The 26,245-nt window shown below is 32.8% G+C and overlaps 2 protein-coding genes and 1 long non-coding RNA gene across 3 annotated transcripts; 1 reads left to right on the top strand and 2 right to left on the bottom strand.

Moving 5' to 3' along the window:
• The first annotated feature begins 10,781 nt into the window (after positions 1-10,781).
• On the top strand, positions 10,782-11,774 carry LOC108451707 (uncharacterized). Its single transcript, XM_017749367.1, has 3 exons — positions 10,782-10,890; positions 11,229-11,464; positions 11,580-11,774. The coding sequence occupies exons 1-3, from the start codon at positions 10,782-10,784 to the stop codon at positions 11,772-11,774; spliced, it is 540 nt and encodes a 179-aa protein (XP_017604856.1).
• Positions 11,775-18,650: 6,876 nt separating this feature from the next.
• On the bottom strand, positions 18,651-20,094 carry LOC128292715 (uncharacterized). The gene is made up of 2 exons (XR_008282646.1): positions 19,763-20,094; positions 18,651-18,879 (listed from the first exon to the last, which is right to left on the bottom strand). It is a non-coding gene; the product is annotated as an uncharacterized LOC128292715 (long non-coding RNA).
• Positions 20,095-21,352: 1,258 nt separating this feature from the next.
• Positions 21,353-23,336, bottom strand: LOC108452006 (NAC domain-containing protein JA2L-like). The gene is made up of 3 exons (XM_017749734.2): positions 23,006-23,336; positions 22,640-22,908; positions 21,353-22,119 (listed from the first exon to the last, which is right to left on the bottom strand). Exons 1-3 carry the CDS (start codon positions 23,184-23,186, stop codon positions 21,541-21,543), a joined length of 1,029 nt encoding a protein of 342 aa, XP_017605223.1. The 5' UTR covers positions 23,187-23,336; the 3' UTR covers positions 21,353-21,540.
• Between the last annotated feature and the right edge of the window lie 2,909 nt (positions 23,337-26,245).

Below are 26,245 nucleotides of genomic sequence, written 5' to 3'. Positions count from 1 at the left end.
CAGCTTCAAGTTTCTCTTCTCTTTGAAATTATATATATTAAAGGTCATGACTTCAATATAATACTAGTATAATTCTCTCGCTTTACGTTAAATTGATTATTTGTTTGTGTCAAATTATGAAATACAAATATAGAAGTTAAAAATACTCTAATCCTACCTTTCGATTTAGAAATTTAAATCCTATTATTACCATGGTTAAAATTCTTCTATTAAATTTACTGATGTGATATTTTAAAATTAAAAAAAATCACTTGGTAATTATTTAACAATGAAAATAACATTGAAAATGTTTATATGGAACTTTTCTCTTCAAAACGTTCATTCAAATTCATCATGATAAAATAATTTTTTGTTGGAATATTGTTCCTAAGAAAATTGGCGTCAACAATTTTATTGAAATAGTTAACAATATTAAATATTTAGACTAATTAATATAATTATAAAAGTAGAAAGATCAAATTATGTCAAAAATAAAACATATAGATTAAATCTCAAGTTTGAGAATAGTATAAGGCTAAAAGCTGAAGTTTGACTATTGTCTTATAATGTTAAAAAAAATACAGCAAGGCAAACCTAAAAAATATAAAGCTTCTTATCCATCTCTAAGACCCTTAAAGCATTCTAATTATATATAACCACATAATATTTTAATCAAAATTAATTATATTAACTATTTAGACTAGTTAATAATAATAATAATAATATAAAAATATATGGACCAAACTACATTAGAAATTAAAGTGTAGTGGTCAAATTTCAAATTTAGGCTTGATAGAGGGACCAAAATTGAAATTTAATCATCTTTTTAAAACTACAAAAGAAAAAGGGTGTAACGCCTCAAATTTTATGTTTCTGATTTTAAGATTAATTGACACACAAGTATATATCTGCTTCAGTGGTTAAATGTTCTGGATGTGTGTGAGAGATCTCATGTTTAAGTCATGACTTGGGCAAATTTTGGGTTCTTTTAAATTTAAGCCCTATCTCTACCCAGTAGGTTTTTATTCGTTTGATTGTAAAAATATATCAGATTGGGCCTGCTGGTCAAGTGGTTAAGTGGGGTGTTAATGTGTTGGAAGTCATGTGTTTGATTCTTGGCGTGGTTAAAAGGGATTATTTTTGCTCGGCGGCGTTTAAGAGTTTGAGTTTCAGTAGACAATTGAGTGGTGGATATGTGGGGGTTGGGGGAAAAGTGGGAGGTTATCAGAAAATCTGATTTGGAACTCTACTCGGTTCTTTCCTCTTTCCCCAATTCTGACGTTTTGCTTATCTCTTTTTCCTTCTATTGAATCTGCATTTTCTTTCTCCCCCTTTTTTTCTTTTTCAAATTTTATTGTTAAGATCATCTCTTTTTGTGTCGCGTCCCATTGTGTGTGTTCGGTAAGAATGATTTTTGTTGCCTATTGTCGATTGTTTCTTGGTTAGTTTCTAAGGAAATCGTTTTGGTACTTTTGGTTTAGGCGAAGGACAGTAATCATTTTGTGCTGCTGCAGAGAGTAGAGCATTAGGAACATTGGTTTATCATCGGTTCTAGAGTGCATCAAGGTTGGTTGAACATCGTTTCGGAACCAGGTGTGTACTCGAAAACACAGAAAACGAGAATTGCTGAAAACTAAAAAACGAAACTGTCGACGCCACATGGGCGTGTGGTCGCCTGTGTGGTAGGTAGGCCGTGACGGGCATGTGATTGACGAGCCAGGCCGTGCGCGCAAGACACCGACGCATGACACGACCGTATGACGGTCGGTGAGGCCATGTGCGAGACACGGGCTCAACCAATTGAGCCGTGTGTGTAATGACCCGAATTTTACCGATACTGGAAAAGTGTAATTTCGGGTCTCCATTTATGAAAATTGGATTCCTAAATATTTATTAAAAATATTTATGAAGTTAAGTAAGTGATTAATTAAAGTTTAATAAAGTGAATTTAGCTTAATTAGGAATAATTAAGTAGAAGGATTAAATTGAATAAAGAATAAAGGTTTAATTATAGAATAAAGAAAAGTGAGGGGACTAAATAGGCAAATAAGCCAAAAAGGGTGACAAATGTATGGTTAAAATAAGTTAAATGTGTACAAATATAAATGGTACACATGTATTATACTTGTGTATTTACTTATTATATAAGTAAAATATTAATAATTAAAGTATATTATATCAATATTATTTTATATTAATTAATTAAATAAATAAAATTTATGACAAGTGTAAGGTGATAAATGAATACATGTGTATTAATAAATATACACATGTATAAATAATAAATATTATAATAGTTTAATAATAAAATAAAGAAATGAAAAGAAAAACAAAACAAACGAAACAGAGAAGAACAGGGGAGAAAGAAAGGACAGAAAGAAAGAAAGGGAGAAAAGAGAAAATCAAGGTTTTGAAGCTTTAAACTTTAATAGGTAAGTCAATTTAGCCTTTTTTACTTAATTTTGATGTTTTAAAAGCTTTAGAACAAGGTTTTGATGAAATTAAGTTAATATTTTGAAAGTTATTAGATTTCTAAATATTGTTCATGTTGAATAAAAAGATGAATTAAAGGCTAAATTGATAGAAATTCAAGTTAGAAATGATATAAGGATTAAATCGTAAAGAGAGAATTAAGTTTTGACATAGTAAGGATTAAATTAAAGGAATTCAAAATTGAAGTTTTATGTTGAATATGAAAAGTTGGAAATTACTTTAAAGTAAGTATAAAGATGAAAACTAGGTTAATTTTGAAGAAAAGAAAAGTTATGGTGATAGGACTAAAATGGAATTTATGAAAAAGTTACATGGAAAATTAGAGAATATGATATTAATAATCTTAAATGTTGTGTTAATTTTTCCGTAGCTAATATAGTGCCGAAAGTTTCATCGAGGAAAGGGAAAAAGAAAATGGACGAGGATATCGAGTGGACTCAAGAATTACGGTTTGTATTTCTATAAACCGAATCTAATAATTATTTGTTGAATTTATTATTTAGTATCAATGGTAATAATAATTATTATTATGGTATTGAATAGAATAAGAATTCATGAATTATATGTGATTATTAATATTGGATTGAATGTGTGATTAGTGTGTGATTATTGAGAAATGAATTGAAATATTTACTAATTTTAAACATCGAAAAAATGACTGTTATTTAAAAGAAGACTGAAAACCCTATTAATAATGTCGGGCTAGTCGGATATACTTGGCATGCCATAGGATCAGTGGAGTTAGGGATATTCCGACTCTATGTCGATGAGACACTTTATGTGTCGCCAGACTGTGACTGTTCCGGATTCGTTTTGATGAGGTACTTTGTGTACCGCTATTCTTTATTCTTATCTTTATTCTTTATCTTTATTCTTTATTCTTATTCTTTACCGTTGCGGTGTATTCCAGCTTTGACCGATGAAACACTGTATTATATCCTTGGTGTGTGGGTTGGATTTGGATCCGTGTATCCGTCCAGGTCCGAGTCATGTTAATAGGGGTAATGAAAAGTATTAAAGATCGACTACTAAATAATTGGTATTATTATGAATAAGCGATCGATCTTGAATAAATAAATATTCTTGATTAACCGATTATTCTTGTTGGATTGATGCTTGAACAATAAGGATCAATTGGTTGTTACTAAAGAATATTGACTGTTATTGAAATGAGATAGTACTGAATATTGAATGAAAGGTGAATAATCAAGGATATCAAAGAATGAATGTTACTAATTTATTATTTATTGACTGAAATGTCTAAAAAGACTGCTTGATTGCATGACAGATGAAGATTACTGTATAGTAATGAAAGTATATTGAAGACCGATTAATAAGGTTTTAAAGCTAAATAATGAAGAGTAAATGGTTGAAATATTAAGATTCTAAAGTAATGCTTAAAGTTTAAGATTACATGAATGTTGATTGTTAATGAAAGTAAATGTTATATTAATTGTTGAATGATGAAATGAAAGGTACAAATGGACAATGAAGGTAGACCGATTCAAATGTTAAGGTTTATATGTTATTAAATTAAGTTAAATGACTATAGTATAGAGACTATGAAGTTAAAGTTTAAAGCTCAAATGTATATATGAATGATGAGTATTATTATTTAGTGATTTACAAGTTTACTATGATTATTATATGACTTAAGTAAATGTTAAATTTCTTACACTATTCAGTAATTTTGTTTATAGAAATACCACTGAGTTTATACTCAGCGTACGGTTGTTTCCGTGCGCAGGTTAGGTTAAAAATAGATCGTCAAATTAGCATCTTAAGCCGGCCCCGAACTCAAAAAGGGTAAAGCATGTTAATTATCGGTAGTGGCATGTACCTAGGATGTCTTAAGTGTGTCATATTGAATCGTGATTGTAATAGTGAAATAAGTAAATTGATAATTGATAATGATACGTGATAAGTGTTTAAAGTTAAGTATTAGATAATATATAAAATGCATTGGATTGGTATTTGTATTAGTTGTGGATTGAAATTTAAAGGGTTAGTAACTTGCAAAACGAAGCTCATCATAGGTCTACACAGCCAGATCACACGGGGGTGTGATCAGATCGTGTGAGACACACGGCTCGCGCACGGGCGTGTCGTTAGGCTGTGTGTCCCCTGCACCCAAAATGTTCTCCCATTAGTATATTGGAAATGCTACACGGGCTAAGCACACGGGCGTGTGCTTTGGCCGTGCAAAATTAACAGATTCTAAAGAAAAACAACACGGTGATTCCACACGGACGTGTAAGAAGGGAACAAGGGCATGTCCCCTAGGTCACACGGGCGTGTGACACTGTTCATAAAATTGAATTTTTAAGTTTTCACAAAAATTTTTATAAGCTTCCGATCGAACCCCGGTTGGATTCAAATGATTATAGTAATCAATATAGGCCCATTTAAGATGCAAAATGGCATAATTTTAATTTATGTATCATAATTATCCTTGTTTAATGCATAAAAGTATTGTAAGGACTGGTAATGCTCCGTAATCTTGTTCTGGCGACGGGACGGGGTTAAGGGGGTGTTACAGTGTGGGTCACATAAGCGTGTGGGCCCACACGGGCGTGTGGAATTCTGGATCAGGTCGTGTGGAATTCTGGACCAGGTCGTGTGATCCACACGGCCAAGGCCAATTTGTACCATGTGGGCCCACACGCCCAGGCCACATGGGTGTGTGAGCCCAATTTTCTGAAATACTCTGAAAGGTTGCTCGGGTAGCCCAAGTCAACTAGGACCTATTGTAGGGTCGGTGAGAGTTACTTGACCCCTAATTTTGTGATTTAACTATGTTTATATGTGCTTTAGCATGCTCACCGGTTTGTATGTATGATCTGATAATTTCTTATTTGCATGCCATGTATTGTATGCTACATTGCATTGGAGTTGGGTTAATGTATATGGAGGAAGTTTTCTGAAAGGCTCCTAAGCCTGATATCTGGCAGCACAACTGCAATTATCTAATTATGTGTCGCATTCAGTACAACATAGTGTGTAGGGATGGGTGGGTCGATTTTATCCCCATATGGTGTGTAGGGTTAAACGGAGTTGGTGTGAAGAGGCTAGTGGGTAGGACTCTGTTTAATCTATTCTGTTTTGGATACTTTATCTGAGATGGACCAAGGCCCTAATATATATGTCTGATTGTGCATCTGAGTGGGCTAAGGCCTACACTAATTTCTATAAGGGGCTCTGATTCAGACTGATTATGATTATGATCTAATATACGCCTATATGCATGTTTTTCTGTGGGGATATCACACTGAGTGGTGAAAACTCACCTTTTTTCTGTTTAATCTGTGTAGATAATCTCCAGACTTGACGGATTAGTGAGGCGGAGGACTCGTAGGTGGACACACGTAAATATGTAGAATATATTTTTCTATTACATCTAGTTTTTAATTATTTATTTGGGGTTTTTGATGTAATTCTAGACTTGGACTGTTTGGTTTTCATTCGGGACTTATTACGGTTTTGTGATTATTTAAACTGCAACTCATCAAAATACGGTTTTCTTAAAAACTAAAGTTTTCGTAAATAAAAATGATTTTACTTAAAACTAATTATTTGGGTTTCAAAAGCTTTCGCGTAAAAGAGACGGTTTGAATCAAATCAATTAGAACTCAGATTCCTGAACCGAGTAAAAGCCGATAAATGGAATGATTTGAAGGTCAATACATTTTTCTAAAACACTCTCATGTGACTTCGCCAGATTCGGCCATAACATTCAGACAGGGTTTGGGGTGTTACATTTAGTGGTATTAGAGTCAGGTTGCAAAACTCGGCTGTGGATTTGGGTTTTAAAGAAATGATTTCTAAATAATTTGAAATATTTTTTAGAAAAAAGTATTTGGCACACTGAGTCTCTGGTGCCGATCGTATAAATTTCTGAAACTCTGGCTCTTTTGTTTACTTGTATTTGATTTTCTGGAAAATGTTTTCCCCATTTTACGGTGTTTGGAAGCCTGAAAGTAATTTACATTTGGAAAATATTTTCCAAAACATGGGTAAAATTAACACTGTTTTGGGGAAAATGTCTTACAGATTTTTTTCCGTAAGACATTTTCCATCTCCTCTTTATCCGGGTAAAATCCTTCTGCCTTCCTTCCGTTCTTCATCTTCTTTCTCTCTTTATCTCTTTTTGCAAATCTCATTCCTCTTTTTCTCTCTTTCTCAAGCAAAGGCAAATCTCATTTCTCAAGCAAAGGCAAATCTCTCTTTCTAAGGTACGGCATCTTCTTGTTCTTTTTTTTCTAGGTTTGGGTAAATTTCGTGAAATTCTTGGGGCCACAGTGGAGAAAAACATGAATGGAGAAAAAGGAAATAAATTGTGGTGGATGATAAGAGTCATCTTTTGGCTAAATTGGGAACATCCACCACTGTTGGTGTGCTTTAGAAATATTACTATCATTAGGCATTAAGCATTTGACTTTTGATCTACACACGATAATATTACTATCATCCTTTTGTGATTCTTTCTGCAGGTTATGTTTTCTTAGTTGATAATGCTATATATATGTACCCAAGGAAATATCTTTTCTGAACTTTTGGGTCATTTTAATTCGTGATTTTCATGATGAAAAGCATTTAACTTTGTTTCTAATACTGGAAATACATCTCTTGGCCTTTATTTTTACTTTGATCTTAGTTATGGAAATGATTCGACATTAGCTTTGAATAAAAAGTGCATATCAAAGTAAACAGGAACTTGAAAACGCACAATTCAGTCTGGAAACACTGATCTAAGCTTTTTTTTAGTCAGAGTAGGGGATTTCACCTTTTTAGTGTATGAATTATGGACCAATGTTATTTATCCATTATTTTAACCCAATAGTTCTGCAGCAGTGAAATTTACTGTTAATTTTCTAGCTGCAGGTTTTTGTCATTGATATTAGCTGCAAAAAAACCACATTCTAGATAGGCTTAAAGGTTTTAAATAGAAGATTTCAACAAATTTTTGGTTGTTTCAGGTTGCCAAATTTTTTAGCTTAGAATTTTACTGGTTGTTTAATTGGAAGTTATCGGTTGCCTCAAATTTTTTAGCTTAGAATTTTTATACATTACATGAACTTCCATTTTTGTACTTGTGAGCGTAACTCTTTGGTCCTTTGTCTTTGTTGGTTTTTTTGTGTGTGTGCTGTATGCGTTCTGCTAGTCATCATGGTGGTGCTTGTAAAGTTTTGTAACATGTTTTCATGTATTTGGTACTCGAAACTTTTGGTTACCTATGTGAATAGCTCACATGTTTTTCTGCGTTTTTTGGTTCTTTTGGCAGGGTTGGCCAATCTCTCAGTCAGGGTTAGATTCATTCCTGCAACTTCAATCAGTTGATATTATAATTTATTACTTTATACTCGTCATTTTTGTTTATCGTACACGTATAATATGATTAACGGCGACACACATATTGTGGAAGCAACGACCCTGATCTCAAAAAAGAGATGGAGAAGCAATTTGTGGACCTTGTAACCGAAGAGTTGAAGTTGCAAGAAGCTGTCGCCGAAGAGCACATTCACTATATGAACATTACCTTTGGTAAAGCCAAAAGGGTGGCTTCCCAATATCTAAGGGAGGCAGAAAAGTGTATTGCAACCATAGAAACTCTGAGGCGACAGAGAGAGCAGTGAGGTGTTGCTAATCAAGGAGAGGAAAATTACCACGATATGGGAACAAAGAGCTTGACAAATGGGTTGGGAAGGTGAATAACTTTCTACACAGTTCATATGAATTATCATAGTCTCTAGAATTTGATATTTATTGAAGATGGCAAGCTAAGTTGCTTGTGCCTTGAACAGTGTTGTTAGGGCAAATGGCCCCATTTGTAGTTGCCTTAAAATTCCTTGCAAGTATGTAAACAATTTTCACCTCTAATTTTTCATACTATTGTCTGCAATTTCTTCACTTTAAACAATTTTCTTGAATTATTTGAATTAGACACTTGTGTCTGGCACATGTTAGGTCAATGTTAGATAGGGGTAATCAAAGTCCGGATTAAATTGCTATGTTTTAAATAGATTCCTAGAAATCCAAACTTGGTAAAAGTATCATAGAGATCTTTTATTAAGACTGTATTGTATTTTGCTCTTTTATTCAAAAAATGGACAATTTAGTTATTTTATGTGAAATCAAATAGTAAATTAATCTATTTTATTAAAAATTTCATCTATTTCTATAGTTAAAATTGGCATGATTGTCAGAACAACCAGACAGTTATGTGTGCTTTATGTTGATCTACAATGACCAGTTTTTAACTGTAGAAATAGGTTTTTTCCTTTGCTTCTTTATCTCCTCTTGCCGCACGTCGATTTCAATCGTTAGAAAAAGCTGTTCTGTACGCAATTTCAAGTGATATTTTTAACAAAAGAATTCATCTGCTCTTTAATCTAATACACATGGATTAATTTGACCATTTCTTTAATAGATGGAGCGAATTGTAATCTAACTTTTAATATAAAGCTTCTATGATACTTTTACCAAGTTGTTTTAATATGACAATTAACTCTCATATATGAATCCTAAAATAGTTAAGATCCACTTATATTTAAATATAATCCATATTCCCCCACTTCTAAATGGCATGGACCGACAGAAGGAAAAAGCTTTTGTTTTTTCCTTTATCAAGTTAAATAAGTTTATATTTATGTAAAGATAGTATTGTATTTCAAATACTAGAATAAGGTTCTAATTTTACTTTTAGTAGTGTGTTTCTACATATCAAAACAAAAAATGGAGTAAAGGACTATGAATTTGTCAAAACATCCATCATTTTCTTTTTCCTTTTTTTCCTTCTTCCGAGTATCCAACCAAACAAAAGGTAAAATATCAAATTTAGCTATTAATATTTATATTTTGTCAATTAAATCTAGTCTTTAATTTTTAAAAAGTCAAATTTAATCATTAATTTTTAAAAATAATTGAATTAATTCCTTTTAATAGAAATGTTAGCTAAATGGTTAAATTTTAAATATGAAAACTCGCATGACAGTCTCACGTATACTAAATTTAATCATTATTTATTTATTTATAAATAAATTATTACAATATATGTAAAACAGTTTAAAATATAAATTTATTAATATATATATAAATTTATTAATATATGTAAAAATAGATTTTCCAGAAAATATTTTCAGAAAATCTGCCAAACAACAGAAAATATTTTACTTAGATTCATCCAAACACCAGAAAAGTAAATTATTTCCAGAAAACTAAATCATTTTCCAGAAAACATTTTACTGGCAAACAAACGGAGCCTCTATTTAGAATTGTCTGAAAATATGATTAGAATATTCTAAAAACTACTTTAAGTAGTATGCCACACCAAAAACACTCTAGGAAGTGCAAACTGAAAACTATAGTGAGACTACGAATCGCAATAACAGACTCTAAACTTCTGATACTGTTCTACATAAAGTGTCTATTAATAAATATTGGAACTGTAACTAATGCATAAAATTGTTAATACAGATAAATTCTAAATTTTATGATAAGCACACGTGATACTCGTAGACAGGGTACTAGAGGACGTGGTAGGGGCCGTAGAGGAGCTCGAGCTGAGTCCTTGGTATCTGATACTATTCTGAATCTAGATACTAGTGAGACGCCGGTATCACCTGCGACAAAGATTGGGTCTGGGTCTCATGATCGTGCGGCTGTGGACAACACACTGTCTCACACCATGCTACGGATTTTAGAGGGGGTCGTTGGGCCCAACACTAGATATAGAGGCCGTGGGTCGGTTAAGAAATGACTCCGATCTAATGGGGCTGAGTTAATCAGGGGTGTCGTTGGAGTCGCCCTTAATGTGGTCGAGTATTGGATGGAGGCCATGGAGAGAATTATGGACGACCTGGATTTTACTGCTGAGCAGAACCTTAAGGGGGTTGTATCTCTGTTTCGTGATGAGGCGTACCAGTGGTGGTTAACGGTTAAGGAGGGCACTCAGCCTGACCGATTAACTTGTAATTATTTTAAGATTACGTTTCAGGGTAAGTATGTAGGGGCCAGCTACATTGATGCCAGGAGGCGTGAGTTCCTTAATCTCATCTAAGGAGACCGTTCAATGATCGAATATGAGGTTGAGCCATTATACGTGAGGCATAGTGGCAACTAAGTATGAGCGTTGTGTCCGATTTGAGGATGGTCTCAGGGATAGTTTGTGAGTTCTGATAGCTCCACAGAGGGAGCATGATTTCTTTGTTCTAGTTGAGAAGGCGAAGATCGCCGAGGAGGTTAAACATACTGAGCGCCAAAATCAAGAGAAATAAAAGGCTAAGAGGGATTCGGAACCTTCAAATTCTAGGATGAGGCCTAAGAAAAAGGCCAAATCTGATAGGCCAGTGAGAGTTGGGCCTCCTGCTACACCTTCTAAAGGGCGCTCTGTGGACACTGTAGTAGACGCCATCCTGGCAAGTGTTGGAGGACTACTGGTGCATGCTTGAGGTGTGGGTCGATTGAGTACTGTGTTCGGGATTGTCCATTAAGGACCGAGCTGATTCAAGCTAAGGGTACCGGTACTGCACAGCCACTGAGGGTAGTTCAGCAGCCACCTAGGGGCTGAGGTTAGGCCAGGGGTGGTAATGGTATAGGCTGAGGACAAAGAGCATCGGGCAGAGGTACTGGATCGACTGAGGCGAGGCAGCCTGGACTGGTTTATGTTGCACATCGCCGTGAGAACCGAGATGCTCTGGACGTCATCATGGGTACGTTCTTAATTTTTGATGTACCTTATCTTGTACTGATAAACATAGGCTCTACACACTCCTATGTAGCTAGCACTGTGTCTGAAACTTTAGGGATTTTGGTTGAGGATATTTCTAGTGAGATGACTATTGTGAGTCCTTTGGGGCAATCCATTCAAGTTAGTAAATTATATAGAGACTTTTCATTAGAGGTTCAAGGGACAGTATTTCGGGCTGATCTGATGGAGCTTCCGTTTGGGGAGTTCGATTTGATATTGAGGATGGATTGGTTGGTAAAGCACAGAGTAAGTCTGGATTGTACGACAAAAAAGGTTGTGTTAAGAACTGACGAGGACAACAATGTAATTGTGATTGGGGAACATTGTGACTACCTGGCTAATGTGATCTTAGCTTTGGTAGAGGAAAAGTTGGTTCAAAAATAGTGTGAGGCATTCTTGGCCTATGTTAGTATTTCTGATTCTTGAGACTCTTACAGTGAGGAATTTTCCACATGTGTTTCCTGAGAAGTTACTGGGGTTACCTTCGAGTCGTGACGTGGAGTTTGGGATTGAGCTATTTTCTGGCATAGCTCCGGTGTCTATCGTCCCTTACTGAATGGCACCGAAAGAGCTGACGGAACTTAAAACTCATATTCAGGAGCTGTTAGACCGTGGGTTTATTCATCCCAGTGTGCCTCTGTGGGGAGCAGCTGTTCTATTTATAAAGAAAAAAGATGGGACGATGAGGATGTGCATCGATTATCAACAGCTGAACAAGTTAACGATCAAGAACAAGTACCCACTTCTGAGGATAGCTGACTTATTCGACCAGTTTAGAGGGGCTTCTGTGTTTTCTAAGATTGATCTGCGTTCGGGATACCATCACTTGAGATTCAAGAAGGTCGATGTGCATAAGACGACATTTAGGACTCGTTATGGTCATTATGAGGTCTTAGTGATGCCCTTTGGGTTGACTAATGCGGCAGCAGCATTTATGGACTTACTGAACTAAGAATTCCAACCCTATCTAGATTACTTTGTGGTGGTGTTTATCGATGATATTTTGGTGTATTCTAAGTTTAAGGATGAGCACGATGGGTATCTGAGAGTAGTTTTGCAGATTCTGCGATAGAAACGGCTGTATACGAAGTCCAGCAAGCGTGAGTTCTGGCTCTGATAAGTAACATTCTTGGGAATGTGGTTTTGGCTGAAGGAATTCGTGTTGATCCTCATAAGATTGAGGCTGTGTTGAGTTGGAAACAACCGAAGAATGTGTCTGAAATCTGTAACTTTCTAGGGCTGGCAAGATATTATCGACGATTCGTAGAGGGGTTCTCCTTGATCGCAGCTCCGTTTGACTATGCTTCTACGTAAGGGAGTTCCTTTATTTTGGACTGATTCATAGCAGAAGAGTTTTGATAAGCTTAAGACTGTTCTAACTCAAGCTCCTGTTCTGATACAACCTGAGCCTGGTAAGGACTTCGTGGTTTTTGTGATGTGTCGTATGTGGGTCAAGGTTGTGTTCTGATGCAAAACGGAAAGGTAGTTGCTTATGTGTCTGGACAGCTCAAGACTCATGAGGCTAATTATCCTACGTACGATTTGGAGTTGGCAGTGGTAGTCTTCGCTCTAAAAATCTGGAGGCACTATCTGTACGGTGAGAAGTGTACTATCTACACTGTTCACAAAAGCCTCAAGTATCTTCTCACTCAGAAGGAGTTGAACCTTAGGCGACATCGATGGGTTGAACTGCTTAAGAATTATGACTGTACTATCGAGTATCATCTTGGTAAGGCCAATATAGTGGCCGATGCGTTAAGCCGTAGGGTTATGACCGATCTGAGAACGATGTTTGCTCGACTTAGTCTCTTCGATGATGGGAGTCTGTTGGTAGAACTTCAGGTTAAACCGACATAGGTTGATTAGATCAAAGATAAACAAATAGGGGATAAGTCTCTGGAGTTGCGTTTCTGTCAAGCTGAGAGTGGTGTTACTACATATTTTGGGATTAATAAGGATGGGGTATTGTATTTTCACGGTCAAATTTGTGTACCGAATGATGGGGACTTGAGGCAGTCTATTCTGAGGGAAGCGCATAGTAACCTTTATGCTATGCATCGCTGCGGGAACAAGATGTACCAAGATCTACAAGAATTATTATGGTGGCTAGGGTTGAAACGTGAGGTTACTGACTTCGTTGCTCGCTGCTTGACTTGTTAGTAGGTTAAGGCTGAACATCAGTTACCTTTAGGTTTGTTGTAGCCGGTGAAGATACCGTTATGAAAATAGGAGCGAGTAACGATAGATTTCGTTTGTGGGTTACATCAAACACCCACTAAGAAGGATTCTATCTGGATCATCTTGGATTGATTGACCAAATCTGCGCACTTCATCCCAGTCAGGACAGACTTTTCTCTGTAAAAGTTAGCTAAACTCTACATCTCTGAAATAATGAGGCTCTATAGGATACCTATCTCGATCATCTCTGATAGGGATCCTCGTTTCACGTCTCGGTTCTGGAAATAAATGCATGAGGCTCTGGGTTCAAGGTTAGACTTCAGTACTACTTTTCATCCTCAGACAGATGGTCAGTCAGAGAAGGTGATTCAGATACTAGAGGACATGTTGAGGAGCTGTGTTATCGATTTTCGAGGCAATTGGGAGGATTACTTGCCTTTGGCGGAGTTTGCTTACAATAACAGCTACCAATCTAGCATACAGATGGCATCCTACGAGCCCTTGTACGGTCGTAAGTGTCGCACTCCCTTGTGCTGGACTGAGTTGAGTGAGCAACGTGTTCTGGGTCCAGAATTGGTCTGTGAAATTGAAGATAAGGTTCGATTGATTAGAGATCGACTGAAAGCAGTTTCTAATTTTGAGGCCGAAATTTTCTTTTAGGTGGTAGAGTTGTAACGCCCCAAATTTTATGTTTCTGATTTTGCGATTAATTGACACACAAATGTGTATCTGCTTCAATGGTTAAGTGTTCTGGGTGTGTGTGTGTGTGATCTCAGGTTCAAGCCATGACTTGGGCAAATTTTGGGTTCTTTTAGATTTAAGCCCTATATCTGTTCAGTAGGTTTTTATTCGTTTAATTATAAAAACATATCAGATTGGGCCTACTGGTCTAGTGGTTAAGTGGAGTGTTAATATGCTGGAAGTCTTGTATTTGATTCTTGAAGTGGGCAAAGGGGATTATTTTTGCTCGGTGGCATTTAAGAGTTTGAATTTCAATAGACAATTGAGTGGTGGATATGTGGGGACTGGGGGAAAAGTGGGAGGTTATCAGAAAATCTGATTTGGAACTCTATTCGGTTCTTTCTTCTTTCCCCAATTTTGACGTTTTGCTTATCTCTTTTTCCCTCTGCAGAATCTGCATTTTCTTTCTCCCTCTCTTTTTCTTTTTCGAATTCTGTAGTCAAGATCATCTTTTTTTATGCCGCGTTCAATCGTGTGTATTCAGTAAGAATGATTTTTGTTGCCTCTTGTCGATTGTTTATTGGTTAGTTTCTAAGGAAATCGTTTTGGTACTTTTGGTTTAGGCGAAGAACAGTAATCAGTTTGTACTGCTGCAGAGAGTAGAGCATTAGGGACATTATTTTATCGTTGGTTCTAGAGAGCATCGGGGTTTCTTGAATATCGTTTTGGAACCAGGTGTGTAACCGAAAACACAGAAAACAAGAATCGACGAAACTGAAAAACGAAACTGTCGACGCCACACCAGCATGTGGTAGGCCGTGTGGCAGTACACGGGCGTGTAATTGATGAGTCAGGCCGTGTGCGCAAGACACGGACGCATGACACGATCATATGATGGTCGGTAAAGCCATGTACGAGACACAGGCTCAACCAATTGGGCTTTGTGGGCAACACGGGCTTGTGGGCCTACACGAGTGAACCACATGAGCGAACCATATGGGCGTGTGGAATTCTGGTCCAGGCCGTGTGGTCTATACGGCCAAGGCCAGTTTGGGTCATATGGGCCATACAGGCGTGTGGGCCCATACGGGTAGGCTACATGGGCGTGTGAGCCCAATTTTCTAAAACACTCTGAATCTGAAAGGTTGCTCAGGTCACCCATGTTGATTAGGACCTACTGTAAAGTCGGTAAGAGTTACTTGACCCCTGATTTCGTGATTTGACTATGTTTATACTTGCTTTAGCATGCTCACCGGTTTGTATGTATGATCTAATAATTGCTTATTTGCTTGCCATGTATTGTATGCTGCATTGCATCGGGGTTAGGTTAATGTATATGGAGGAAGTATTCTGAAAGGCTCCTAAGCCTAATATGTGGCAGCAAAGCTGCAATTATCTGATTATGTGCCGCATTCGGTACAGCATGGTGTGTAGGGATGGGTGGGTCGATTTTATCCCTACATGGTGTGTAAGTTTGGACGGAGTTGGTGTGTAGAGGCTAGTGGGTAGGACTCTGTTTAATCTGTTCTGTTTTGCATATTGTATCTGAGATGGGCCAATGCCCTAATATATATGATTGATTCTGCATCTGAGTGGGTTAAGGCCTACACTGATTTCTGTAAGGGGCTCCGGTCCAGACTGATTATGATTATGATCTGATATACGTCTGTATGCATGTTTTTCTGAGGGGATTACACACTGAGTTGCTAAAACTCACCCTTTTTCTGTTTAATCTATGTAGGTAATCCCAGACTTGATGGATCGGTGAGGCGGAGGTCTCGTGGGTGGCCACACTTAAATATTTAAACTGTTTTTTTTCGATTACATCCAGTTTTTAATTATTTATTTGGGGTTTTTGATGTAATTCTGGACTTGGACTGTTTGGTTTTCATTCGGGACTTATTACGGTTTTGTGATTATTTAAACTGCAACTTATCAAAACACAGTTTTCCTAAAAACTAATATTTTTGTAAATAAAAATGATTTTACTTAAAACTAATTATTTGGGTTTCAAAAGTTTCCGCTTAAAAGAGATGGTTTGAATCAAATCAATTAGAACTCGAATTCCCAAACCGAGTAAAAGCTAATAAATGAAACGATTTAAAGGTCAATACATTTTTTCTAAAACACTCTCATGTGACTTCGCCAGATTCGGCCAGAACATCCAGGCCGGGTTTGGGGTGTTACAAAGGGTAAGACTTACACAAGCCTAAAAGAAATAGGAAATCACTTGTTCGTTTATAAGACTATAAGGGTATTCAAATTATATATAACAACATAATGTTTTAAATATTAATTATTTAGATTAATTAATAACATTATAAAAATATAAAGACTAATTTATATTAAAAATTAAAGTATAGAGATTAAATATCAAATTTAAACATATTAAAGGGCCAAAATTGAAATTTAATCATTTTAGTAAAATGAAAAAAGATAAGAGACCATGGTTTGGGTGTGCTACATGTAAGTAGAAGGAGACAATATAAAAATAGAGAGAAAATTATATAAATTCAAAAATAGAGATTAAGTCTTAATTGTAGGGATAGTGAAGGAATCAAATATGATATTTAATCATTTTCATATAAAATACAAAAAGAAAAAGAAAAAAGGTGTCCTCAAGTAAAGTGTTTTAAACCTTCTTTATATATATATTTAAACAATTTCATTATAGATTTTGATCGTATTTGCTCTTTTTGATACAATATTTAGAATTATTCATAGCTATTCTTCAACCTATAAATAGGAGAATAATACGCTTCAAAGACACTCGAACCTACTTATACGTATTGATATTAATGCATATAAATACTTACATTATTTTTCTAGATTCTAATCAATTAAATATAAATCAAACTTTGAGATATGTATATTATAAAATAATAAGTTTAGTTATGAACATTACTTATTACTTTTTAACAATCTTATTTATAAATTCACAGTTAATTTATTTATTAGGTTATTCAGTTGATTTATCAACATTACTTGTTATATATTAACAATTTTATTCATAAACATTGCTTATTATTTATCAAAAGGTTTTATAAATTTGTAAGAAAATTTTAAATTATTTGATATATATAAATTATTGTTTGCATAATGATTTATTTGGTCTTTCAATTTTATAAAAAATCATTTTAGTCCATTTAATTTTTCACCTCTTTAGCCCTTAAGTTTGTGTTGTTTGTTAAACTATCCGAAAATGAATGAAAAATTAACATTTGTTAACTTTGCTAACGAGATTGTCGTGTGAATGCCACATAAGTAATTAATTAATTTTATTAAATTAAAAAATTAAAAAATATATTTTAAAATTTTAAAATATATTAAAATATTTTTATTTTTAAAAATTATTTAATTATTAACGTTAACTTTTCCATCAATTTTGAGATGATTTGACAACAATTCAAGTTCAAGAATTAAAATAGACGAAAAATAAATGGAGGGCTAAATGAATTTTTTAAAAAGTTAGAGAGTCAAATAAGTCATAAGCCATTATGCTATTATTAAATACAACTAATCTATGCACCGCACGAGTGTACAAGCTAATATAAATTATATGTAAAGATTAAAGTAAAACTAAAAAGGATGTCATGAGATTCCATCTATTCGATTCTGAATTTAATCTAGGCCTTTGTGATAAAAAATAAAGAGTACATTAAATTTTTTGTTAAAATTTTATCAATTTCTACTATTAAAATTTGATATAGCTAACGGAATAATTATATAATTTACATTTAACGTACTACATATACATTATGTTGATATATAATAAACGATTTTAACTGTAAAAATAGATAAAATATTTAACAAAAATATAATTTTTCTTTTCAATTTAATATATAAAATTAATTTAAAAATAAAATACAATTTAATTCTTAATATAAAAACCTTTCGAATAAATCTCATTACCTATGTGTGTATAATGAAGAAATCCATGTAGCAAGGACAATGAACAGTCAATGCATATCTTGAACACGGCTCAATTATACATATTTTTTGGAGTTTAACAAAAAAAAAAAAAAAAAAACCTAGTAGTTATCATTTTACATGTTTCAGCCTATGCTTGTTTAACACCTGATACATCTGTGACCGTTGATTTTCTCATCTTTATTGATCTAACGGATTGAGAAGAACAAAAAAAATATCCCACTTTTCTGTCTTTACCTACGTGTTATTATTTGTGGTTAACTTTATAAAACAATTCAATTTTTCGATGTTTTCAATTTTAAATTTGTATTATTTATTAAATTATTTTAAAATGCATAAAAATTTAATATCTGTTAATTTTATTTATATGATATTTATATGTATATTATGTTAATAATTAATTATGTAACACTCTAAATCTAGTATAGACGTTATGGTCAAATTTGAAGTTGTTACTTAATATAATTGAAAATTTAGTTTTGAATAACCCGAAAATCGTCATACATTTTCATAATTTCAATTTTTTCAAAATCATTTCTTGTTATTCTATTTACCGAAAATGTTGTTTTGTTTTTATTTTCTAAAATTTCTAATTTTTGCAACAAAAAACTGTATAAAAGGAATATTTGAGAAACACAGTTCATTGTTTGAAAGCATTTAATTTTATAGAGAAGCGAATTTTGTCAACTAAAACATTTGAGTAGTAAAGCAAAATATGGAAATAAAGTTTAAAAATCTAAACCGTCTAAAAAGTTTAGAGGGTCCAAAAATTTATAGAACCAAAATACCAAATTTTAGATAAATCAATTTAAATAGGTTATTACATTAACTGAGCTCCCGTTTGCACTGACCCGCCAAAGTGTGAGGATTACCTGAAAATATTAATCAAACGGAGAGTGAGTTTTTGAAATTCAGTGTATAACGAATAACTTAAAACAGTTAAATGCATATCAAACAGATTTATTAGAAACATATTTATAACGGGGTAGATACAAACATATAATCCTACCCCCAACTGCTACACACCAACTTTGTCTATCCCAACACACCATATTGGTGTAAAACACCCATTCAACCTTACACACCACTTAGTGTTGTTAGGACATTTTACAAAATAGTTGCAGCTAAGTTGCAGGATCATTAGGTGAACTATCGTCATTCTAAACACTTTCTCCACATATTAATATACCCCATCCTAAATGCAAATACAAAATATAACATATATCAAACATGCTCACAGTACAACCACATAGCATAACAAATACAAAGGTTTAATCAACATGTGACAATTTAGTTATACGAATAGATATCGAAATTCATGCAAATAGTTGCCTAAATTTCATATTTTACAGCACATTTAATCTCATATCGACCATACAGAAAGTCCATAGTCGATTGAAACAACGTATACGGCCCTAGAAAAGATTTAAGATTTTTGGCCCCACATGCTATATGGCACATACGGCCCAGCCCGTGTGGCCCACACAGCCCAAATAGCCCAGTTCGCGCATCACCCATGTTCTACCACACAGTCGTGTGGCGTTGATAATGAACTTTTTCGACTTTCGCCAACTACTATTTTTTAGTATTTTCGGTACACACCTGAATAATTTCTAATGGAATTCCACAACCGAATAATTTCACACCTAAACTAATAATTAACACAACCTAACTCAGTAACAATTTGCGAATTTAAACAAACACTGTTCACAAACAACTAACTAAAACCTTCCAAAACATAATCAAAACCCTTACCATTTAACGTACAACAATAACACGAAATTTAGGTCGTTGGAAGATCGCCAATCGTCTCATGAAAATCCCCTAAAACGAACTGAATTAATTAGTTAATCCAAAATACACCCTTTGTACCATAAACCTGAAATTCAACCAACGCACATGCTTAACGAACACTTGCAACAACAAAATCGAGTAAAAGCGATCAACCTTACCTTTATGGATTGAAAACCAACTAAAAAAAACCCAAAACAGATTAAAAAATACTTGAAAAATTGGAATATGGAACACAAGAATTTGAAAGCATCAGCAGCAACGAAAGGAACAAGAACAGACGTGAGAGGCTATAAGGAGCACAAAATTGAATTGAAAAAGAAACAAACAGATTGCAGAAGCAGGGAATGTGCAAAATGGCGCAAAGTGGGGGAACAAAAGCCAAAACGTGGGTTAAGGGAAAACAAAATAAAATAGAAAAAAATAAAATAAATTACTAGTAATTATAGTCTTCAAGAGAACAATATTTGTGCTCCTTATAATTATACTATTAATTAATATGTACATTTGTCTTAATCAATTTATTAATTAATTTAATGAATATTAGTATCCTGATGAGCAGATGGTCTTGTCATGGTACCAAGTGGCCAAGGCCACAGAGCGGGTGGTCCAATTTTTTAACTGAAAATAGGAGGGGTTAGGTGGAGAGAATGAGTATCTTGGTCTGGGAAGATGTCGAAGCGTAGAGAGGCCAATCCCTACAGCTCATAATATTGACATGTGTTGAAGCTCTAGGGAGTATAATAATAATTGAAGGGACAAAAATATTAATTTTTATAAGAATATAACATATTTCATAATCAATTATTTCTCTTTTCGAAAAACACCTATAATTAAGGGATTAATTATTATTACTGACGATGATTATTCTAATTTCGAGAAAAAAATCCATTATTAGAGGTAAAACCCCCTGCTTACGTGCCTCTCATCCTATAAGGAAAATACACAAAAAAAAAAGATTGAAAATTTAATGAAATGACATTCATATTCATGGTACCTTTAATCATTTAAGAAATGTTTTATAATTCTATATTTTAAACCATAGAAATAGATGTTACATCAATCGAATTAGTGGTAGAATAAGAATTTATTGAACTTTATGACAAAAATTTTCCAATGCTAACATGATACTATGATTAACCCGAATCTACATTAAACTAGAAAATATCAACTATCTTCAACTTGGTATATGGTCAAATAAACAAAACAAAATCCATAAGATAAATGATTTCTTTTCTTTTCTTTTTTTGTCTTCATAGATAAGACAAGGGTTACACAATAAAATATTTTCATTTTTTTTATGTGTGTGTTTATTTGACCATATTTTCAATTGTGTACAATATTAGATTTACTATCAAGGTAGGTGCCCAAAAAATTGACATAGTAACATTTTCCAATTGACAAAACTATGTAGAAAGATGATGGAAGAAAATGCCAACCAAAATTTGATTTTATTGCAAGCATTTTATAAATGTATAAATAATTTATTGATTGAACCGTAATTTAATTAACATTGTTATTATTACAATAAGTAAAAAAATGTATTTAAATGTATTTCTCGAAAATAAATTATAAATGAAAATTTATTAAATTTCAATTCATCAGTTTGCGGATTTTCATTTTGTTACATTTCAAAAATAACAGCAATAGGTTAGCCCAAAGAATTCCAAACAAGTATACAAAGTTTTGAAATCCCTCTTCAATTCCATACCTCTTTTCCCCCTCTCTGTTTTTTCAACTTTTTATTGCTTAAACACAAACCCACCAGGCTGAGTCGGGTACCGGAATCCATACGGGTCAATTGAGTTAGAAAAGTTCTGGGTCATCAACCCACTAGAGTTCTGTTGAAAAAACCCTGAGTTGTTAACTCGCTGAGTTCTGAGTCCACTCTGTACTTCCTCTTCCACCGAATTACCAACTTTACTCATTGACATATCCATCTGGGTTAGCGTAGGCGGCATCGTGGGTACATACAGGTCATTATTTACATAACTTTGAATCCCCTGAGTCTGAGTTTGTCCACTGGGAACAGACTCAGGCACCGAGTTAAGCCCTGCAAGACTCGCCCAATCTAAATTCCCACTGCCCAGATTGTGAAACCCCGTTTTGTCATCGTTTTGAAGTGTCTTCAACGAGTTCATCCGAGGCAAAGCAAAGTAACGATCGTGTAACTCGGGGAATGACTCAAGCATATCGTCGAGTTGGGAAGAAGAAGAAGAAGAAGAGCCATTGTTACTATGCTCTTTGCTTGAAACACATGATAATGATTTTTGAGCACTTGAATTCTTCTTGTAAATTCTACATAATACCCAATCATCCAACTACAACAAATAAATCAAATTAAATTAAAAAATAATTCTTCAAGCGATTGTATTATTCTACACACATGATTGATAATGAATATCTTCTAAATTATTATTATTTATTAAAATTTTAGGAAAACCCAAATTTATATATATAAATATTTTATATATTAAAAAGAGTTTTTAAAAAACGGATGACATAATAATTAAAAAAAGGAAAAATTCTTTGAAAATATTAAAATTTGAAAAATTAATCATATTCCATTTACTATTGTTGATACACTCGATCAACGGTTATGAAATAAGATGGAGTTGAGTGGTTTCATTTTCCAAGAGCAGAAAACCAGAAACAGAGAGGAATAAGAAACCTCTAATCCCGTGCATTAGAATTTTATTATATAGGTTGAGTAATCGAGTTGAATTCTGAATCGAATTCTGAGTCGGGTTGTAATTATTATTATATAATAACTATATATATGCTTGAATGATGTTGGAGGTATACGAGCTAAAAGGTTTAGAAATAATGAAGTAAAATTACCTTGGAGCTACCATTTTTACGGGAAGTTTCCAACAATCTATATTCATGCATAATCCAATTCGTTTTAGTCCCTTTAGGTGCTTTTCCAACGTAAAAAACCAGAGCTTTCTTGATACCAACTTTTCGGCCATCGGTCGTGATAACTTTATCGGTTCCGGTAGCTTTCCAATACCCGGAACCGGCGACTCTATTGGGTCGTGACCCGTTCGGATACTTTCGATCTCTCGGACTAAAAAAATACCATTCTTTTTCACCGAATATAGCTTTACCTATGAAAAATAATAATATACATTGATTAGCCAAAGAAATAACATTTCATAATAAGCCAAACAGGAAAGAAAAGGTAAACCATTTGGTTGAACTTACTTGGTAAAACCCATGGATCAAATTTGTATAAATCAATTTCAGCAATGATTTGTAGAGAAAAATGATGCCCTGCAACTTTCCTGCATAAATATTGTACTAAAAGCTCTTCATCCGTCGGATAAAACCGAAACCCCGGTGGTAAGCTCAATTGAGCCAATGGATCAGTTTCCGGGACTCCCATGCTTCAAAATTTTCTCGACAACCAAACAGAAAATTAAAGAGTAGTTTGTTTTAGCTAGAGAGATAAATAGAATAAGAAAAATTAAAAAAATGTTTTTTTTTTCTTTCTATTTTCTATTAGAGATTGGGGGATTGGAAAGGTATTTAAATAGAAGAGAAAATGGATAGTTATTAAAAAGTGAGTGTGAGAAAGTACGGACGTCCTTGTCTCGTTTTTTTTTTTTCTAAATGCGACCCACTTTTATTTTTATCACCATTGAAAGAATGCCACGTGCCTATCATCAAGCGGCCGACCTTATCCGACCAAGAGGGTGCATGAACCATCACGAAAATTTACAAAAGTGAGTCATCAGTTCTTTAGACACGTGTCCTTTTCCCATTTTATTTTGCTTCACCCCTAAATTGTCCAGCAACTAAAATTCATGTAATTTATTAGTTTTTTTATATTCTTCATGTCGGTAATTTTTGTTTAAGTTTATAATTATTTTTTAATAATATTATTTTTAAAGTTTAAATTTAAATTCTTCTATTGAGTAATGTACCTCACCATCGCATCCAACTATTTATTAATATAAATTAAAAATATTTGATACATACCTTAAAATTACTTAAAATTCATAAACTCAAAGAAATTTAAAAAATGGTTACTTTTTTTATGTTATATATCTATATTATTATTTTAACTTTTTATTGAATTTGTGACACTTTTAATTGGATTACTAACTTAATTATAAAAATATAGAAATATGTTTTCTTTTAAATTATAAATAATTTTATTATAATGATATTTTTGTCTTTTCATAATTTTATATTATTTTTAAATAAAATTAAAAATCTAAAAATCGAACACGTGTTCAATTGCATTAAAATATAAGTTTATTATCACTCTATTTATATTCATTATTGAAAAAAATTAAAAGAAATTTTTTCACCCTAGGTGTAACAAAATCTAGTTTATATAATACTTTTTTTATTTTTATATGTTAAAATGTATTTAAAATACTCTTTTATATTTATTTAAAGAGTTTTGTTAAGTTGATGTAACTAATTAACTCAATATTGATTCAGTTAGAAAATTACTTAAAAACTCTCTTTTAATAAAGGATTGTTTTCATATTTTAAAATATTTATATAAAATATTTAAATAAAACAATTAAAATGTAATATCTAAAAATCAAACCAAACCTAAAATATATTTAAATGTAATCACTTTATTATTCCACTTATAACTTAATTATTAATATTTTTTCTTTCAATTAAATTATGAATGTGATAAAATCTAATGTATATATTTAAAAAGTAATAATTTGAAGGTGTTGTATAAATCTAAACCAAACTTTGTATCAATAAGACCTTAAGCCATGCAAATAATTCATCATTACATTATTAACCATTTCACATAATATATAACTAATATATTATTTATTAAGCCTCTCACTTAATCGATGTTATTCTTAATTGAGTCATCAATTTAGTCAGAAAATTATGAAATTGACCTTTCGTAATTATAACAAATTATATTATTTGAAGATTTTTAGTCTTTTATTTTAATAAAATTAATTAAAATATACATATGGTGAGATTTGAATTTGCACTAATTAAATTAAAATAAATAAATTCACCACTTAACCAAAGCTTAATTTTAATGTATTTTTAAACATTTTTGTTTTGATATACATAAATTATTATTTCCATCAGTTGTATACAGTAATGTTCATTGAGTTGGTGTTACAAGGCAACTCGACACTAACTCATAATTGATGACAAAAACATGATAAATAACTACAGTAGCATTTAGTATTGTTTATCTTATGTATTTATATGTTTAAATTTTATTTTACTCGTAATTTAATTTATTTTTTATTTTAATATCGTATATATTTTCATATGTTATTATGATTAATTTGTTTCAAACTATACTTTTCATTGTTTATTGTATTTTATGATTAAATACACGTCTACATTTTAAATACATGATTTTTATGTGTATATTTATGTCACACGATTATATTTTAAATTATTAAATGTTAGAAATATTGGACAACTATATGCATCCAAATGTGAGAGTTAGGCAAGAATTTTTGTGACGAATACAAAGGGAGGTGAATGATATGAAAAAGGAGAGAGAAAAATGGTGGCTGGTTTTATTTAGAGACACGTTTACTTGACTTTTTATTATGGTTTCTTTTTGTTATTTTATTGGGATTTTTAGGGTTTTCTTTCACTCAAGAACTTCTATGGATAGCTTACAAGTTATCATGCATTACATGGGTTTGGACCATTTTGAATTGTTCTTAGCACATTTAAAAAAAAAAAATTGAGTGGTTTTTCAAAAGAGAACTAGATTCTTCTTAGCTTTTATTTTATTCAATTGTTTTAGATGCTTGTAAAACTATAATGGTTCCATTCAACTTTTGAATCAACGAAACCCATGTATCAAAACAGGGTTAGATGTAATATTTTCATAGGTTTTATACATTTTAAGATTATGATTGCTCATCGTGTAATTGTAATATACATTACACTTTGAAAAAAACTCAAATTTAATATAATATTATTAAAAGAGATAATTATAAAATTATTTTTCATAATCCGTAAAATAAATGTGAAAAATATATTTGATTAATTGTTTGGACAAAAATCAAGTTAAATTTTGATTGTTTGACTTCACTTTCTAATAAATTTCCATTTTGGGTTTTATTTTATTTTATTTTATTTTTTTTGTCTCTTTCAAAAAATTTTCATGCGTGGAGACTTCTAGTTATGGAGAAAAGATATAGGTAAAGGCATGGCATAAGTGTTTGGTGGGTCAAAGGGGCACGTAAGGGAGGTTTAGCTCACATAAAGAAAGTGACATTTGGTATTATGGGAGCAATGGGTTTTGACAAGTTCACTACAAATTTGATCTAAATCTAAAGCTTATGTTCACAAAATAGTGATAACCAAAATGGCAAATTAGGTCTCTACTTTTGTGCAAGAATATCTTAAGTCAAATCAGATTGATTAAACTTTTTATACGTAATTAGTATAATTTTTAATTTAAATTTCATTAAAATTTGG

Source organism: Gossypium arboreum, chromosome 5 (assembly GCF_025698485.1).
Source record: "Gossypium arboreum isolate Shixiya-1 chromosome 5, ASM2569848v2, whole genome shotgun sequence".
Taxonomy (NCBI): Eukaryota; Viridiplantae; Streptophyta; class Magnoliopsida; order Malvales; family Malvaceae; genus Gossypium; species Gossypium arboreum.
This window is presented reverse-complemented; position numbering and strand designations above follow the sequence as displayed.

Coding starts and splice junctions, on each gene's coding strand:
- LOC108451707 (XM_017749367.1), top strand. CDS start 10,782: ATGAGGCCTAAGAAAAAGGCCAAATCTGATAGGCCAGTGAGAGTTGGG. Junction 10,891..11,228: donor AGTAGACGCCATCCTGGCAA/GTGTTGGAGGAC, acceptor TGATAAACATAG/GCTCTACACACTCCTATGTA. Junction 11,465..11,579: donor ATTGGTTGGTAAAGCACAGA/GTAAGTCTGGAT, acceptor TAGCTTTGGTAG/AGGAAAAGTTGGTTCAAAAA.
- LOC108452006 (XM_017749734.2), bottom strand. CDS start 23,186: ATGGGAGTCCCGGAAACTGATCCATTGGCTCAATTGAGCTTACCACCG. Junction 22,909..23,005: donor TGATCCATGGGTTTTACCAA/GTAAGTTCAACC, acceptor TATTTTTCATAG/GTAAAGCTATATTCGGTGAA. Junction 22,120..22,639: donor GTAAAAATGGTAGCTCCAAG/GTAATTTTACTT, acceptor TATTTGTTGTAG/TTGGATGATTGGGTATTATG.